The sequence below is a fragment of the Vigna umbellata genome, chromosome 5 (assembly GCF_029865625.1).
Source record: "Vigna umbellata cultivar VRB3 chromosome 5, Vumbellata_1.0, whole genome shotgun sequence".
Taxonomy (NCBI): Eukaryota; Viridiplantae; Streptophyta; class Magnoliopsida; order Fabales; family Fabaceae; genus Vigna; species Vigna umbellata.
Genome location: NC_142169.1, coordinates 63,228,525 through 63,246,920, shown reverse-complemented (window position 1 = coordinate 63,246,920; position 18,396 = coordinate 63,228,525). Strand labels below are relative to the sequence as shown.

At 34.0% G+C, this 18,396-nt stretch overlaps 1 protein-coding gene across 1 annotated transcript; it reads right to left on the bottom strand.

The window, feature by feature from the left end:
* Positions 1 to 5,191: 5,191 nt before the first annotated feature.
* On the bottom strand, positions 5,192 to 10,794 carry LOC124845261 (homeobox-leucine zipper protein ATHB-14-like). The gene is made up of 18 exons (XM_047322332.2): positions 10,208 to 10,794; positions 9,844 to 10,003; positions 9,640 to 9,755; positions 9,454 to 9,544; positions 9,206 to 9,301; positions 9,000 to 9,113; positions 8,829 to 8,912; positions 8,324 to 8,479; positions 8,168 to 8,242; positions 7,973 to 8,079; positions 7,615 to 7,804; positions 7,323 to 7,511; positions 7,148 to 7,228; positions 6,908 to 7,042; positions 6,365 to 6,690; positions 5,962 to 6,073; positions 5,638 to 5,787; positions 5,192 to 5,500 (listed from the first exon to the last, which is right to left on the bottom strand). The coding sequence occupies exons 1-18, from the start codon at positions 10,417 to 10,419 to the stop codon at positions 5,354 to 5,356; spliced, it is 2,541 nt and encodes an 846-aa protein (XP_047178288.2). The 5' UTR covers positions 10,420 to 10,794; the 3' UTR covers positions 5,192 to 5,353.
* Positions 10,795 to 18,396: the final 7,602 nt, after the last annotated feature.

Genomic DNA, 18,396 nt, shown 5'->3' with positions numbered 1-18,396 from the left:
AAATTATTAAAAGTGATAGAACATAAGCTTTTATTATTTAGATACTTCTATGTTATATAATTTATTTTTATTATATACAAGATATGTAACATCCTAAAAATACAGTATAAAATCATATACGAAGATAATCACATATTAATAATACTACAAATCAGTTCTACACATAACGAGATACTATTATGGCCGAACGACCTTACATAATAGCAGGGAATTAAACCGCACACTGGCTACAACTAGACCGAACGATTTACAAAAAAAACTTATACCGAACGGTCTTACAAAAGATGAAGCCAACAACTGACCAAACGTTCCTAAGGTTCGGCCTTCACTTCCGCCTCTTCCAATGCTTCTTCCAGCAACTCCTCTCCTTCTGCTCACATCTACACGGATGATCATTGCAATAGGACAACAACCGAACGCACAACACAGACAAAATGATAAACAGGATAAGCTTATGTAATTTAATTAATTCAATAACAACATACAACATTCATGATTAAATCAACAACACCCAAATCATAATTCATGCGTAATGGCATACAAAGACCGACCACTTGACTCTCACTGTCCGGACTGTATGAATCCTGTGTAGCTACAACATTTATGCACCCGGGTGATGTAGTAACTGGGATACCCTCAACAGCTGCCACCCAGGGTTAATTCGTTTCGTCCAAGTTAACCTTATGGACTAAGACCTCCTGTCATTCCCACACATGACTTACTCCTCTCTACGTGAGAATGAGTAATCACGGAATATCAGGATAAACGCTCGCTAAGCTTTGCCCACATTCATACTTTACCAATCAATAACCACTTTTTGAGATATTCCTCCCTGGAATACTCTTTCATAACCAAACTATTTCATTCGCATCACATTTCAAATTCTCTTATACTTCATCATCAATATATTCAACTGAAATAAGATCACACTTTCTCATCATAACACAAGTCCGAATGGAATAACACTTCTTAGAAACTAACATGACTGAGCGCTATTTACGAATTTATCTATTTCAATAACCAGACCCTTAAGAGTTCAATTTAGGCCGAGTACTAAGACTCTAGGTCGAACACCTTTTAAAGACCAACACTGTTTGACACCCAATACTAATACTGATGAGAAACTATGAAGTAACGAACGTTATTGAGTTTGGCTGAAGACTCTTATTCTAAAAACGGTAATAATAGATTACTGAAATGAGACCCAGCGCTTGGTTTAAGACCAAGCCTTGTAGAAACCGAACACTATTAAACGAGCGCTGGTCCAAGACCAAATACTTATCAAGAACGAGCGCTACTGAGATTGAACGCTTGGTCCAAGACCGAGCAATACTAAACTTACATAAAATGAATGAATATATATATGTATATACTTGTGCCACACTTAATTTTTAATGAAGAATAATGACACCCTCTATGACTTTAAGTAGTATAGTATACATTAACTAAACTGTTTAGGAAACCTAAAGGAGAACTACACTTAGACCGAACGCTTATTTATATATATCTAATAATATAAAATGATCTTCAAGAACGAAATTCTCTCCAGAAGAAGAATTTAGTTTAGACGGACGCTTCAAAGGAAAACTGAACGACCAATACTGACTCTCGATTACAGTTTACCTAATTATGCAGAGTATTACAGAATGACTCTCAGCCAATATCCCTAAAGCATAAGAAATTAGTTAAGACCATACACGTCCATGAAGAATCGAACGATCACGAATGACGCGACCATACTACAACATTTACTCAAAATACTACAATTGGAAGATCACACCCTATTTCAACTCAGTTCACACCATTTATCAGTCGTTCATCCATACATCCTAACATGCAATAACACGCATATTTCACACTCATCAAATAATCAAACAAAGTATCATACAAACATACAAACGTTCAAAACAAAATCTTAATCAAATTATATAAGCTTCCCTTACCTCTAGACGTAACCGAACTCTCACCGATTCAGAATAGAGCTCACCACTACCAAAGACTTTAACATTCGACAGTCACGTTTTAGGAATACTGAACCAAACAGAACACCAGAAATACTCAGAATAATATGATTCGCTCAGGCAACCAGAAATTTGGGTTTGCATGCGAAAAGAACGAACGTGCTAAGGAGAAAGTAACTCACCGGCTTAGAACCACAACCCGATCGGTTTAAACGAAAGCTCTTGATGTCGGGAGAGTTCAAACGGTGCCTGAGAGGTGATCGGAAGAGGAAAAATGAGATTTTCTTAGAGAGAAGATAACGAAGATTTAGAGAGAAGGAGGAGAAAATGGTTTCAGCAATTTGGAGAAGAAAGAAAACATGCAGAGAAGTGGCACGACATTTGAAATTTAGCATTAAATACTACCGTCATCCAAAACCGAACGGCCATTGTCCTACAGCCACTTGTTTTCCATAAACTGAAACTCTAACTCTCTCTCCTTGACACTTGGCTCCCACTACTTGTGATTTTTTGTGGATTTTAATGGGTTCTGACAAGATATATTTTATACTTCACTACATTAATATTTAATATTGATAACCGATAAAATTGTTTTATTTTTTTAAGAGATATGTTTTTAATTTCACATATAAATATATGAATTAAAAACATATTTTTAACCTTATTTTTTACTCTTTTTTTAAAGAAAGTCGTATGACATTGCCCTTCAATTTACTTTTACTTTATTTTAAATATTAAGTCTACTTCTATGTTATTTTTACTTTATTTTGAATTCGAATATAAATATTGTAAGATATAATATAATATTATTAACAAATACACAATTTAAAAAAAAAATGTATTAGATACCAACACATTTTATATATATAAATAAAAAATGATAAGAGCTTAAAATCAATAAAAAAAAGGGTTAGAAAAACCCTCGATATATATATATATATATATATATATATATATATATATATATATATATATATATATATATATATATATATATATATATATATATATATATACACATATTATCAATAAAAGCATTAGATTTTAGTTAATTTAATTAAACATTTATAATCTAACGAGTAATCTAAAGAGTTTCATTCAGCAACTACCAACTATAAGTTCTTAGTTTTTTTTTCTTTCGAGGTAGTTTTAAGAAACATATAACACCTAAAACATTAATAAATAGGCACAAATTATATTGGCTGGCTAAAATTACATTTTCTCTTATACAGAGAGAGAACCTAATTTCTGCACTTAAATAGAGGAAACTAAATTCCAATTGTTACTTGAATGAGTGTAGAGTTGAGATTGAAGGGTGATGAAGGAAATAAAGAAGATGATAAATCTGACGAGTATTCGAATTCCATGGTTGAAAATAGTAGTGACAGACAGTCGAATGGTGAGGTGAGAGAGAGGAACAGAATCCATGGGATAAGGTAGGGACATGACAGGCACAGAGTTGTGTTGTGTTGTGATGGATCAACAGAACCATGTCGTCATCCCTTGTTTTGACCATATATATTTACTCCAATTTGTAACCCAGATTCTGTGGGCCCCACATATCTCTGCATTTCCCTTTTTATTTCTTTAATTCTAAGTTAAATTACAAACTCATCACAAAGCTGCTATAAAGCAACTAATCATCCATTTAGTACACTGCAGACAGCAACAGAAGAGTCACCTTAATTTTTTGTAGCAGCACATGCGTTGGACCATTTAATGTTTAATGCAACAAAGTATCATTAACCTAATCTTTGTCTCAATTAAATCACAAAGCTTCATCATTATCATTAGAAAGCACTGCTTCATAGCATATATGCGTGTCCTTTAGAACAACAAGCTCTTCCTTTGATCTCGCTATCGAAGTCCTTCTCCAGACATTCGGGCACAAAAACAAAAACATCATCACTTGTGACAACTAATCCTCTTTCATACATTGCATAATGCTGGTTTGTGTTGCATAATAATGGTGTTACTTGTGTCGTGATCAGCATCTTCACAAGACTAAAACCCATCACAGCAATGGGAAGTGTAGGTGACTAGGTGCATCTATTACCTGCGTGTCACTTTCATGTGCATCCTTGTCATGCAGAAAGTTCTCAACCAGCCTAATGTTTTGAGTTTTTTCTTTTTTCTGTCATACAATAAGGTTGAATTTGGTATAGGTTTCTTCTGACACAATCTTTCACAATTACCCCATCTTGCACATAGTCATCATATCAAATCCTTGGACAAGATTAGAAGACTCTTCATACCCCTTTTCTTCTTTCGTCCACCCCCACATGCCCATAACGTTGAATGTTTGCCATGACGCAAAAATATCTACTTGAATGACGAGGGTGAGGGCTACTACTGACTTTTGCAACCTCACCAGATTCCTTGTTTTGACAACACTTTATGCAGCATAACAAACATCTTGCCCATACCTACACATAAATCAAATTTCAAATTAAATACTACTTCACACTTATATTATACTGTCTTCTTTTGCTTAAAATAATATTTAGAGAAAAGGTGATTTGGATTTGGATGCATAACACCCTGCACTTCAGTTGGATTTGGATTTCTGCTAAATCATATCACACTGTTCCGAATAGGCTGACCAGTGACAGACTGAACAATGTCACTCATGGTCAAATTTCTTTTATATCCTCTTTAAGAAAAATACACACGTATATATGTGCATGAAAAAAAATACACACGTATGTATGTCAATCGTATCATTTCTTTGTCGTTTATCTACTCCTACATCAAACAATGGAAGGCATATTTTTCTTTCTTTTCAATAAAAGTTGCTAAAATCTTCTCTCTTTCCACTCTTTCTTTTACAGTTTTTTTTTCTTTTGAAAACCAAATAGAATGTTAGAGTGACAGACAAGAGTCCGCACAAAAGTTACTTTTTCACCTATAAAGTAAAAGATACCATCATATATCAAAATTCTTCCCAATTAAAATCCGGTTAAAATATTATATCTGAAAAATAACTTTTTGTTAGACTTTGGAAGTTGAAACCAAGGCGCACTTTTGCTTTAGAAGCAAGCAAAAACACCATGATGATCTTCGTGATTTGTGAAGGAAGATAAAGAGAAAACATGCTACCCCGATGATGATAACATCAAAATGACCCCAGATAAGTATAAAGCAAAAACCATCAACACAAATTTAAAACAAGGCTAACCATCAATACGAGGTTCTCTACAAAATGTAAACTCTGAAATGAGAAGAAAAAATTCACCACATTAAGTAGAACGTTTATATTGCAATAAAATACCATACACCTGACATAAAGTAAGGCTTACATTAGTACAGTTGTCTATGATAGTACCATATGGTAATTAAGTACTGAATATAAATTAGTACGTAAAATAAGTAGAGTCTATATGGTTCGTCCATCATACAAAAGACCAACTCATAAACATGAAGGCTAGGCAGTGATTAGAATCATCATCATTCAGGACTTTCCATGCAATGGCCTGCTCATAAGACACTGGCCGATTCATACTCGATACACATATCCCAGCGGGTAGATAAGCAAATCCCTGAAAAGAAACAAAGAAAAGATAATTTTGCATAAGATGACGGGGATATAGCAAAGAAAAGGATAATCATAGACTTGAACATAATTCATAATAGAGCCAAAATTAACAAAAAAAAACGCAATTCACTTTTTAAATACCTGTTGCATTATCTTGGAGAACTCAGAGCAAAGAATCTTCCTGCCAGATTCATCTAGCACTTTATCAAGCATTATGTCTTGAAGTGCGACTAGAGTAGTTTCAAGCATGTCTAACCCAGCTTGATTAGCAAAGGTGAACACTGGAGATGCCTGCGATGATTTCAGAAGTACCCCACTCAATGGAAATATTATTGGAGAAAAGAATAGCACATTCTTCCAAAACATATTGCATATTATATATTATTAATAACAAAGTCCTCTGACAACTATTCGATTTTTCAAATTCCAACGAAAAGAAATTAAAGATGTTATGAAAGGGATTACATTTGTTTTCACAGAACAGCACATGATTGCATCGGAATGGTGCCAAAGTTGCTTCAAGATTGCATCACCTGTAGTGGACTCAGCTCTAAAAAGCTCTGTGCCAGTGTGGATCCTTAAAGGAAACACAATATAGTGTCAGACTAAACAGAATAAGATCTGTCGAGTAAGTCGTGCACCACATTAAAAAACACCCCTCACGTTCAAACAGAATTCAACTTTCAAATAACCAATAAACTATATAGATTATACTAGTAATGAATATCTATAGATATAGATAACACAGTTTCTAAGGGCACTTTAACAGCTCCTAAACCACTCTAATACAACAAAATCAAACATATAATATGCTAAGTTCCGCACGCTGAAATAATAGATTTGCGATCCAAATTTATAGAAGACAAACCTGTAGCTTCTACTGATCCATCGTGCTAAGGTAAGGGCCTCAGGGGAACCAGGGAGTGACTTTGGCCCAAGTTGAGTACTAAGCCTGGAAGGAGCAATTGCCATGGCAACTCTCTGAACAGATCCAACAACACTACGCACATACTGCCGAGCCATTGCAGCAACATTGTCCCGCGTATGATTTTCGAAGGTAAATTGGAAAGCAATAGTAAGGACCGACCGAAGGTTGTACCCACTCAAATCAGCTTCACCAGAGGGCCGAGCATTAGCAGATCCTACTTCCATTGTTGATGCCAAATCCAATGTTCGAGTTGCAGCTGGACCATCCTGGATGCATTCAGATGCAAAAAAATTAGTAACTTGGAGCACATTAAAAAAGAACTAAGATACACCATAACAGGTTGATATCTGCTAATGCGATTATGCTACCGTGATTAGATGTAAATAAACTGGGAGTAGTTTTATAACCAAGAGCTAGTGCTTATAAAAAAAAGCCAAGAACTAGTAATGAAACCATATAAATAGCAAAGAAATGTCACTCAACTGATTTAGGATCTAATGGAATGACACGAAATCCAGATGGCAGCAACAGAGCATCATCTGCAAAAGACTCGTCAATAGGTGCAAACACAAGTTGAGCACATGCCCCAATTGCATTTTCATCAACTCCACTGCATAGCTGCAACATCCAGAAGTTGCAAATAAAAAGGGTCATTAAGTGTCGAACATAAATACTTAAAGTTAGTTAAACAAAATATGCAAATAAAAAATTCGGACACATTACCTGCAATAGATACATATCACGAGCCAACGTGACATCCTCAGGAGAAAATGCATGACCCTCTATGCGAACCACCTCCAGGAACTGCAACATTACGGCATGCCACAATTTAGCATGGAACATAAAATGAATTGTCAAACTAGAGAATGAGTTATCTCTTAGTTCAAAAGATAAATACCTCTTCATGTTCAATAGTATGAGCAAGAGGTAAAATGACCTGGCTGCTCGGGAAGCCACCAGGTCTTGCACAGGGAACTGCATAGGGACTAGCTTTAAGGCATGCAGCAGAGTATGCATCAACCCCGTAATCAGCCCATTCTGAACGATGCTCTCTCAAAAAACGAACAAGCAAAGCAGGTGGAACATTCTGTAGGAACCGTTGTTCAGGAGATTATAATAAACACATACAAAATGCTTGGAAAATTAGGAAAAAGAGGAATTGTGCATATAACTATTTGCTTCTAAAGTACCTGCAGGAGCATCGATGCCTTGGCACACAAGACCCCACCTCCAAAGGCTGGGAACATGGAAGCATTATAATTGGACCCCAAAAATTTGTTTGGAGAAGAGTTTATAGCTATGGTCACATCTTCCACCCCATCAGTACCCATCAGCGACCAACCGTCATCAACAAACCCATTCACCGCATCATTAAATCCCCTAAAGAATTATGTTAAATAAAATCTTATTGAGTAGTTGAATTTTAGCGAGAATATGAAAAATACTAATCCATAAAAGCTGCAACCCCACATAAAGTGTAAAAAGTGCCCAGCAAATTATTCAAAAATTATGCACTAGTTCTACATAACAAGGAGATTCAAGCCTTACCTGCAAAGTCTCTGACTAAATGTTCTCAATACAGCAGGCTGGCGACCCCCACCATATTGAATTTCGCCACTCGATTCTTGTGCTATCTGTCGTATATGTTGCAAGGCCTGAAAGAGTATAGCTTTTTTTTTAAGTCTAATGGTGATTTTGAGTAAGTTATAAAGTCGAATTCATCGAACAAGATATTAATCTTACAGCAATGGTCAATTTCTGAGCTAAGATTTTTGATGACTCATATAGGGGCCTCAGTACTTCAGGAACACTCCATACCTGTAACAAACAATAACGGTAAAATACTGCGTAAAGGATCAGAGATTATAAAGTGATTTAACTTGTAGATGCTTTACTTACATCTAAATCAATATGATCAACTATGTGAATAATGGATCCACCACCCTCACACGGTCTAATCAGATAACCACTGGGAAGCATTTCAGCTCTAATAAAGGTTGTTGCAGGAGGCCCTGTGGGACCACCAGTTGAGGATGTCAATGATCTCTCACATATCTGCCATCCAGCATTATAATTTCAATAAGCCAAATTTGTTCTAAAATCCCATGAGGAAGAAGAAACAATCATTTTAAATTGTGCAACAACACCTTCAAATGTTGCAGAACAGAACTAACAAAAAGTTGAAACTTCAAAAGAAAAGATAAGAAGTCGTGTCCAATGGAAATTGTGTTTAGTATTTAGTAGACTTAGTGCAAATATGTTGTCTACCCTTCTCTTCAAGAGAGAGGGTACAGGTACCAGCTCCAGAAATGACTATTTTCAGCACAAGAACAATAAACAACCATTTTGGCAGGGACAAATGTTTGTTAAAAAAAAACACAGCACACCATATCCTTTGCCATACCACAAGGCTTCCATCTTCCAAACTTGTCGTGTATCTCAGTGTCCAAAAGTCCCGCGCCGCTGCCAATGTTGTGGGCGCGTATGTCTGGCAAAAAAGAAATCAAATTTCAACCAAAAAAAATCAAGAAATTAATCATTAAATCATTCCAAGTGCAGAAAGCGTCCACCAGACCTGCATGTACATGAGCTCTATGGTGCCCCCATTCCCTGTGGGAACTATACTCAATACTTCCACGCATCGGCAGTCACGATACCACGACTGTCGATCTTTCAGAATCTCAGCAACCTGACAAACAACAGTCACAACTTTTCAGAAAAATACAGTCCAATTGTTCGACAATGAGGAACCAAAGGAACATGAGGGATACAACAACACACCTTAGTGGGTTCTAGACTCACAAGGCCGCAGGCTCGTGCTGCCACACCACTACAGTTGCGGGAAACAGCAACGATTCCAATCGAATCCGGACCAGGCTACACAACACAAATCACCAACGAATAATTACACACAAAAAACATTAACATAAATGAGCAAATTGTACATGTTTTTCAACTCCATAGTAATAATTACTGCTTAGATGAAGACATTAGGAAACAAGTACTAATGTTCATTAAAATGAATATACCTTCATCCCAATCATCTGGACCCAGTCGACAGCAGTTCCAGTAGCCTTGGAAAGGAACTCTGCCAGGGTCTCCTCAGCTATGGCGAGAAGACTGAAACAATAAAGAGTAACCATGTTACTACCACGAAAACATTTAAACGAACAAGTACCCAAATACTAAGAAGTAGTTCATAGTTTGTTACATACCCAGCTGGGTTGTTGGCATCCCTATTGGGATGCTGAGGTGTTGGGTTTTGCTGTTGATTCTGACCACTCATTACCACAGACTCACAGCTATTGTCTGTGGTGGTGCCCGCAGAGGCCTGTTCAAACCAAAGCATGGTTCAACCATTAACATTTAGAAATAAGAAAAACATGCAGAAAATGAAGGCGAGAGGGATGGGTCCTCACAGTCTGTATCTGTTGCTTCATATATCCATTCTCGTAAACCAGATGAGAAACCTGCTTCTGCAAACGGTCATTCTCTTCCATTAACAGTTTATTCATCGCAGTCAGCTTTCTGTTCACTGTCTGCAGCCGAGAAGCCTCCTTCCTCTGCTTCTCACGACACCTACACACCAAATTCACCAATGTCTTGTAAGAACAAAAAACAAAGAAACTAAAAGGTACTATTAGAACCAACGCAAGCACAAGTTACTTTTCTTTACTGAGGTAAGATAAAAAAAAAAAAAAAAAGTAGTGAAGGTGATGGCTTTCTGTAAGAAATGATAAGAAACAGAAGACTTTGACATTTGGGTTATTTGAAAAGGGTCACCTTCTATTCTGAAACCAAACTTTGATTTGTTTGGGTTCGATATTGGAAAGGATGGGGCACTCTCTGATGAGTTGCTGCCTCCGCAAAGAACTTGGTTTGGGACATTCAGCATAGACCCTCTCCAAAGCCTCAACCTGCTCAGGTGTGTACCTAACATACTTGCTTGAATCCATCTGGTTGTTGGCCGAGTCCTTGTGCAAAGTAAGTGCCATCTCACACTATCACACCCCAAAACACACTGCTTTCTCTGATATACACACACTGACACTAAAGTAGTCTTTGAGACTGAAAAAAAAAAACACGAATGGGAATGGAGTGAGCGAGAAAGAAAGAAACTAGTTTGGCTCTTCTTCTTCACTGCTCTTGTTGGTGGTAGTCTCGGGCAGGCTCTCTTCTCCAAGAGAGCCTCCACTCTCCTTCATTAGATGCTGCTCAGTTCCTCAAATTCCAACTCTGGATAGAACCTCAAGGGGCGCTACAGTAGTCTCTATCCCACACACACCCGAATCTCGAGAATACGAGAGAAAGAAAGAGAAAGAGATGGAACAAGAACTGAGGAAGAAAGAATGTGTTGTGTGTTTTTATGTGTTGTCTCTGTGATAATATAATAGTAATATTATTGTGCTGTATTATTATATTGTATGTATAGCATAAAATAATAAAATAAAGGTAATACGTAGTGCAATATGGCTGAAAAAAGCAAAGAGAAGGAAGCAAACAACCAATGGGCAATTAAAGGGACTTTAATTTGTTACTGAGCCATATTTTTTATTTGTTTTCCTTTTTTGGTTGCTCCTGCAGTACCAAACTGGTTTGCTCTTTACTCCTGGTCACTGTGATGCTAAAACGAAAAGCAAATAAATGAAAAAAAAAAAGAGCGATATAAATGAGAGGACAGCACAAGCGCATAACAGATACGATTTTTTGACGACTCAGTTTCCCTGTGATTTGCAAACCCTTTGTCTTTCTCTCTCCTCCTTGTGCAGAAAAAAGATACTATATTGCAGGCACGCAGGCACACCAATAGCCAAGCTTCTCTCTCTTCATGAAGGCATGTTTCAAAACGAAGGGTGATGATGATGTGGTATGGTATGCATGCATGACTGGATGTACATGTAGTAATGATGCAAATGATATGGATGAGGAAGAGAGATATAGAGAGAGATATAGAGAGAGAGAGGGATAGTACCAGTACAGTGTACGTACGTAAAGAGGGTGAAGAAAGGTGGAGAGAGTAGACAAAAAAGACGGACAAATATTTGGCATCACATTTGGTTGCAGGGTGAAAATGTTAGCAGGATCCCATAAAATTGGCTTCACTTTGATTTTCCTTTTACTTCTTTTCTCTATTATTTGTACTTCAAAAATTCCACATATTGTCGCACAAAGTCTCCTTTTTTTCTTTCTTTTTTTACTTAGACCATGTCAAATACAGAACTTTTATCAATAAACTTAACAATAATGCAAATTTTAATTTTCAATAAATTTTTTTCCGTACTTTGAACAGCACACCTCGTGTATCTCATTTAAAAATTCTTTAAATTTGTTAGCTTTGCTAAACTAATTTAATATTACTTTAATTTGTGATGTTGTTTTATTAATTTTAATTATATAAAAACACAAAACTCCTTTTATTTTATCGTTTATTATGTCTTTTATGAACATGGTCTACCAGATTACTAAATACAGATAGTTTATGCAATGTTATGTGACTTTATAAATTTTGTATAAAGAACATAAGCCTAGACTTATATATGTGTGACTGATTACTATGGTGTATTTGTCTTGCCTTTTGATGAAATCTATGAGAAAAATTTAAACTCGTTGTATAAGTTGTTGTAGACTACGGAAACATTCTCTTAAAAAGTGGCAAAATTAAATAATAATTTTACTTAATAATTAGCCTATTCACGAACCAAGAATGATGAATGAAAGTTGAAGTTGAGGAAAAATTGACAACCAAGTATGATTAGGAGTAAAAGCGAATTTTTAACTTAAAGGGTTATTGTTTTTGTTTTTTTTCTTCTTAAACATGATACCTTATCTTAAATTTTGGGGCCATAACATAATAATCAAGATCAATTTGAATAGACATCCACTGGCCACTCTAACAATAACGATAAGAGTAAAACACTTGAGAGATGTTTGATAAATGCCAATTCATGAAGAAAATATTGTTATGAAAAAAAAATTAGTAAAAAACACGTTATTCTCAAGACGTGATTTATTATAAGTTGAAACTTGTAATTTAATTTCTACTATATTCTATTCAATAATAAAATACGTCGAAAACATGTTCGTTATACGTCTTTTTATGTAAACGAAATTCACATAGTTTGGTCCACAGATGTTATATATCGTGTGAAGAGTAATTAACATGATTGGATCCAGAGAAAATCCGAGGATGTGTTTACCTTTTCCCTGTTTTAATTTTAATATTTTTGCGTATTAGTTCTATGAATTTACTTAAGCAGAAGCATTAATTGAACCGTGTTGAAAAAAATTGTATGAGAAGAGTCAGCGAAGAGCACTAAGAAATGTTAATCACATGATTTATGACTATGTGATGGCTCATCAATTGCATGCATGCACCCATTAATTGCCCATTTATAAGTCAACTTTCATTCTAAGTGGTTCATCGTATACGGACTTTTTAAATAAATTAAAACCTATTATTATGATAATCAATTGTATAATAAATCATGTTATTGACTCTTTTTTTTTTTATCTTTTTAGAAAAATCAGGACAAATCTTATACTTAAATCAGTTTTAATTTATCATATTTAAATATCAGTCATTATCTACCACATTTCATTTAACTTGAAAAACACACAACTTGCAAACTTAACAAGAATAAAATACTAATGTTTATAAATTTTTTTATCTATTGTGAAAAATCTTTATCATCGAAAACTTTTAATACAAAATTTTCATTCATATTATACTTATTTGAATGAGTCGTCAAAATTAATCTTTAATTCTAATAACATCAATAGGTCATTTATATATTATAAAAATATAATATCAATGAGATATAAATTCAATTATATAATAAATTTATTCAATTTTAATTCTAAAATCTTAAAATAAAAAGTTTATAAGTTTTTAATTTTATAATATTTTTAGATTATTTATATTTATCCACAGTTAAAACTCACGTTTAAATTATCAACAATTAAATTTCTATTCAGATATTATAAGAAATTAATGATATTTTATCAACTTTTCAAAATTATTTTAGGGAGCATAAAATAATTATGATAAAAATGTTATTTGATGAAAAGTTTGAACGCAATACAAAAAAAAAAACATAAATTATGGTGATTTCTAGCTGGGTCTTGTAGAGCAATCTGAGATTCCACGCACACACTCGTGACAGATTCAAGTAGGAAAGCAATAACCGAAGATTAACTTAGTTGCCCATTCAAAATGGAAGTAAAATAATTAATTAATCGATAATAGATTTGCATGAAAATCATTATTTATAACAATCCCAAAATTATTTACTCATAATTTTAAAAGGAAGGCACCAAGTTTTGATGAAGAATTAATATAACATGGATGAAACTTTTCAACAGCGAGGAAAAAATGGTATAGAATGATACCTACATAGTGTATACCTAATTATTCGATTAAAAATGGTTTCCTGGTATACATAATGTACGCACATGTCTACTTTCATATGGACATTATCCAATGCCATAATTAGTCTCGGTTCAAATTATCGTCAGGGTGAAGTCACCTATTGTATATCCATGCTTATGTTACGAAGTAGGCATGCACAACAAATATTAATTAATTTACATACGATATTTAATTAATGAGTATATATATTTAGTGATTATTATTAATAAGAAGAAGTTAATGATGAGAAGTGGCTTAAAGAACACTGGTGTATCCGAGTGTAGAATCTAAATGCTTTAATTACGATTAAGTGTTGAATAAGTTTTAGGCCTGCAAGCTAGGTAGCACGTATCTGAACCCCGAAATCCAACTTTGTGGTTGAGATCCACCAAGCACCAACCTCCTTCCTTTTCTTCACAATTGATAGTGTTTCCCACCTCTTTCCCTTTACTCATAAGGATCCAAGAGCAAGAGAGATAATGCCTCACAAAAGCAATTGACTTTTGGATATTTACAAGGTTGACATTTCCTTCAATCCTTCAGAGCATCCAATGATCCATCCAAATTAATAATCTCACTCGTTTGGCTACTTTCTCTCTCACCCTCCAACTGTTTGATAAAAAGAATGTTATTAGGTCTGAGTTCATATAGCAGTTAATATGATTAACGGAGTCGTAATGGGTGTATACACAGACTCTGTGGTGTTTTTTTGTCTACCTTTGCAATGTGTGATGATGATGGAGTCCCCCCCTATGGCTATAGCTTTTGCTTCTGGAAGAGGAAGAGATTTGGGACAGTGAGACCCCGCCATTGGGACAGGGCCATTGCGTGATTTTGCTGATAAAAAAACAAACAAAGGTGGAGGTCCCTTTCAATTCCTTCCAGTCCCATGCGGGGACCCAAAACCCTTTGTTTTTTAATCCTTGGTTTTGAGCTGATCAACCTTTTTCCTTACATGCACCAAAAGAGTGTCATGGACTCACTCACCAGACCCCACATGCACCCACCACCTTCTCTCTCTCTCTGGAATTGTGTGCATGCCTTTGCTTTCGTTTTACACCTCTCTCTCTCTTCCCTTCATGAGGGTCCATGCATGATCAGAGGTGTAAAGGTGGCCGCCATGATAGGATGCTCATGTGAGTCAAAATCTAATGTCTTGCAAACTAATTATGCCAACATATCATTTCTAATCGTTATCATTAGTAGTGCTATTTAAGTATATACTGTCGATTTAATCTCCTAATTATACTTTACAAAAGAACCCAAATATTCCAACCCATCATCTCATGGATATATACACTTATTCCTTCATACATTATTAACAACTCTCCAACTTCCCTATCATGTATCCACTCCCCATGCATGCATTACATATATATACTGTCTCTCATATCAGGGCTCCTTCCTTCTTGTAACTAAGTTTAAGCTTAATAAAACATCTTTAAACAACAACTCATGTCAATCACCAAAAAAAAAATTGTATTCCCTGTATTTAAGATTTAAAGTAATAATATAAAGGGTTGAAGTAAAATTAAATCATGCAGCTTTCTTTTATACTTTCCCACCTCTGTGACAATTGCACGCATTATTTGTCATGTTTATTAAAATTCGTGCTTTATTAATTTTTTATTCTTGTTCGATAATGAATACATTTTCCCCATTTTTAATCATTTTACTCATTAATTGACATAAAATGAGACAAAGTAACTGTGGAATCGAATCGTAGAAAAATGTGAAAAGATTTTTTTTTTTGTTCAACATAAACTAATTTAAACATAAAAAACAAATGGAATACTCCAATCAGCATGTAAAGCAAAATATTACACAAGTAGAAGGGTATTGACTAATCCTGAATCAGCTCCCTCTAATCCAGCGAAAACTCTTACTTTTGTCCTAATAAACTTTAAGTTCCAATGTCAAAAACCATTACAAAGAACAAAAATAAGGTACAAACCAATCAAATTATCATATAAATTACAAAGAGCATCATCACACCACTTTTCCTAACTAAACTACTAATTGTATCAAATAGTTGGATACCATTCTAAATATGAGAAGTGTGTCTTCTTGAATTTATACCTAATCCAGATCCATCCCTTAATCTGGATCAAGTTAAATATTCCCTCAATATCTATTGTAAGTTCTCCTCTTATATTTCTCAAGTTCTAAATACTCCAAATATACTTACATGCACTTTCATATAATATTACCTTTGGCACTAAATTTCAAGGCATTTAGTGCTTACCCCCAACCACCTGTCACTAAGCTTGTTAGAGCGATAATTGAATTACTAATTTTAAGCAAAATACTAAATTTGGATGGAAAGAAGATAAAAAAAAATAATAACAAAATCGAGTATACTTTTGATGAGTAGGATTGTGGTGTTAAAAATTGGAAATGAGAGTGCGAAAAATACACAAGATGGAGGAAAATAAATTTGATATGATGAACACGAGAAGAATAAAAATTGAATCATTGATTTTCTTTTTCTATAATAACCTGAAAGCAAGTATGTGAATTATTGCAAGTTGCAACCGGGAGAAAATAAGTAAAGATAGTTAAAGAAATACAGTTATATTATCTCTATATACAACTCTATAATTTCAAAAAACTTTCAAATTGTTCTTGTTTTGTTATCATAACATTGTTATATTAATCACTACATTCTATCTATTTTTTATCTTGAAATTTGAAATCCCACGTTATAATTTTATTCTTTAAATATATTGTTGTAATATGTGGGAAATGAAATCAAAAATCTAAAAACGAACCCTTCTTTTTAAAAAACAAAAAAAGTGATTTCAAAGATAAATATCCGTTTTTTAGACACTAAGAGAATACAAAAAAATAATTACAAAAATTAATTCTCACTTTTGTTGAATATCGATCGAAGAATTGTTTCGTTAATCGAACAGTCCCATTTACTTTAAAAAGTCAAAAATAATTTCATATATTTTTATTTTTTAACTTTTCAAAATATCAAAAGCAAAAAATATACCAAAACTTTGAACTTCAAAATAAATAGTATTTAAATGTGATCGTCAACAACCATAACAATATTATCTCAAGTGACAAAATAGATTCATACTCTCAATTCATAATAAATCGTGGTGTATATATATAGAATAAAGTTAAGACTTTGAAGGATTTAAAATAACATCAATGATGGAAATAATAGATTTACTTATTTTTAAATAAATAAATCTGAAAAAAAATAGAATCCAATTTAAATTAAAGAAACTGAAAGCGCAATTAACAGACAGTTCCATGATATAAGTTTTGTAGATAGCTAGTCACTTTCTACATATCAGTGATATACTGAAAAAGTTCACTAAAATAGAAAAAAAAAGGTTTCCTTCTCTAAAAAACACACACACGAGGTTCGAATGTCTAATTTTTCTGTTTTCTGAATGTTATTTTAACTACAGACAAACCTTGTTGTTCCTGTCGCAGTTGAACAATGTCAATTAATAAGTGGAGGTGTAGTGAAGAATACTGTCCAGAAAATACCCTATTTTATGGCTTAAAATCTTCACACACTCTAAATCAAGTCACAAAACTCCACCCCTTATCAGTTTCTTATGCAGAAAAAGGGTTATGAATGTAAACTTTTCAGCTGGTTCATGGTAGTTCAAATTCTGGCCTGCGAATGATTGATAAGTTGTTGAGGTCAAAAGCATAATTGCATTTCAGAATAAGATTCCCAAACATGTTTTTATGTGTACTCACTTTTGGTAATTTCCTCCTAACTTTGTTTCTTGTCAACTTCCAAATTTTCTTATCCGCCGAAATTCTTCCTACTTTCATTTTTAATTATAATAGCAATTGCATTTACTCATACATTTGCAAAACCTATAAATGGTATTGAAGAGATGTTTATTACCATGAAACCGATGACATTATTAAAACAAAAATTAGTGATGTTAGCTTTAAGCATCATTATTATTTGTGAGATAACGAATAAAATCGCACCTAGAAGAGGACAAATAACAAGTTAGTGACTGAGAACACTTATCCAAAAACTTACGATAAATAAAAAGTAAAAACGTTAAAAAAAATAGGAAGAAGTTTGGCAGCAATAAGACAAATCCCAACAACGTTTAGCCAAAAATGATATGATTGCTTAGATAGAATCGGTGAGAAGCAGATAATGTTAAAAACAAGAAGCCAACAGGGTTCTTTTCAATTTTGACAATCCTCATTTGTCATTAAAGATATATATATATAATCATATTCATCCAATCACACACACTTATATACCTCAACATTCAAATCATGGAAAATGTTTCGTTCATCAATAATAGGAACCAATCACTTCTCTCACTTCATTCCTTTTATTAAACTCTAGTAAAACCAAATCTATAAATACATTCAATAATAATTATATAAAACCAAAAATGTGGTTCAAGCTATATATTTTAATATTTTTTTTATCTATTTATTATACAGGAACATTTGATGAGTGATATTTTGAGTTCACGTCGAAAATTAAGGTGTCTTTTGTTTAAGTTAAGGATACTTGCAGTTGTTGTTTGCCTGTGTTGAGAAGCATTGCAATTCACGT

Excerpts from the sequence above, each read along its gene's own strand:
- LOC124845261 (XM_047322332.2), bottom strand. The coding sequence starts at position 10,419 with ATGGCACTTACTTTGCACAAGGACTCGGCCAACAACCAGATGGATTCA. Across the intron at positions 9,756-9,843 it reads TGAAGCAACAGATACAGACT|GCCTCTGCGGGCACCACCAC; the intron begins GTGAGGACCCAT and ends TGGTTTGAACAG. Across the intron at positions 6,691-6,907 it reads TTCCATTAGATCCTAAATCA|GATGGTCCAGCTGCAACTCG; the intron begins GTTGAGTGACAT and ends GAATGCATCCAG.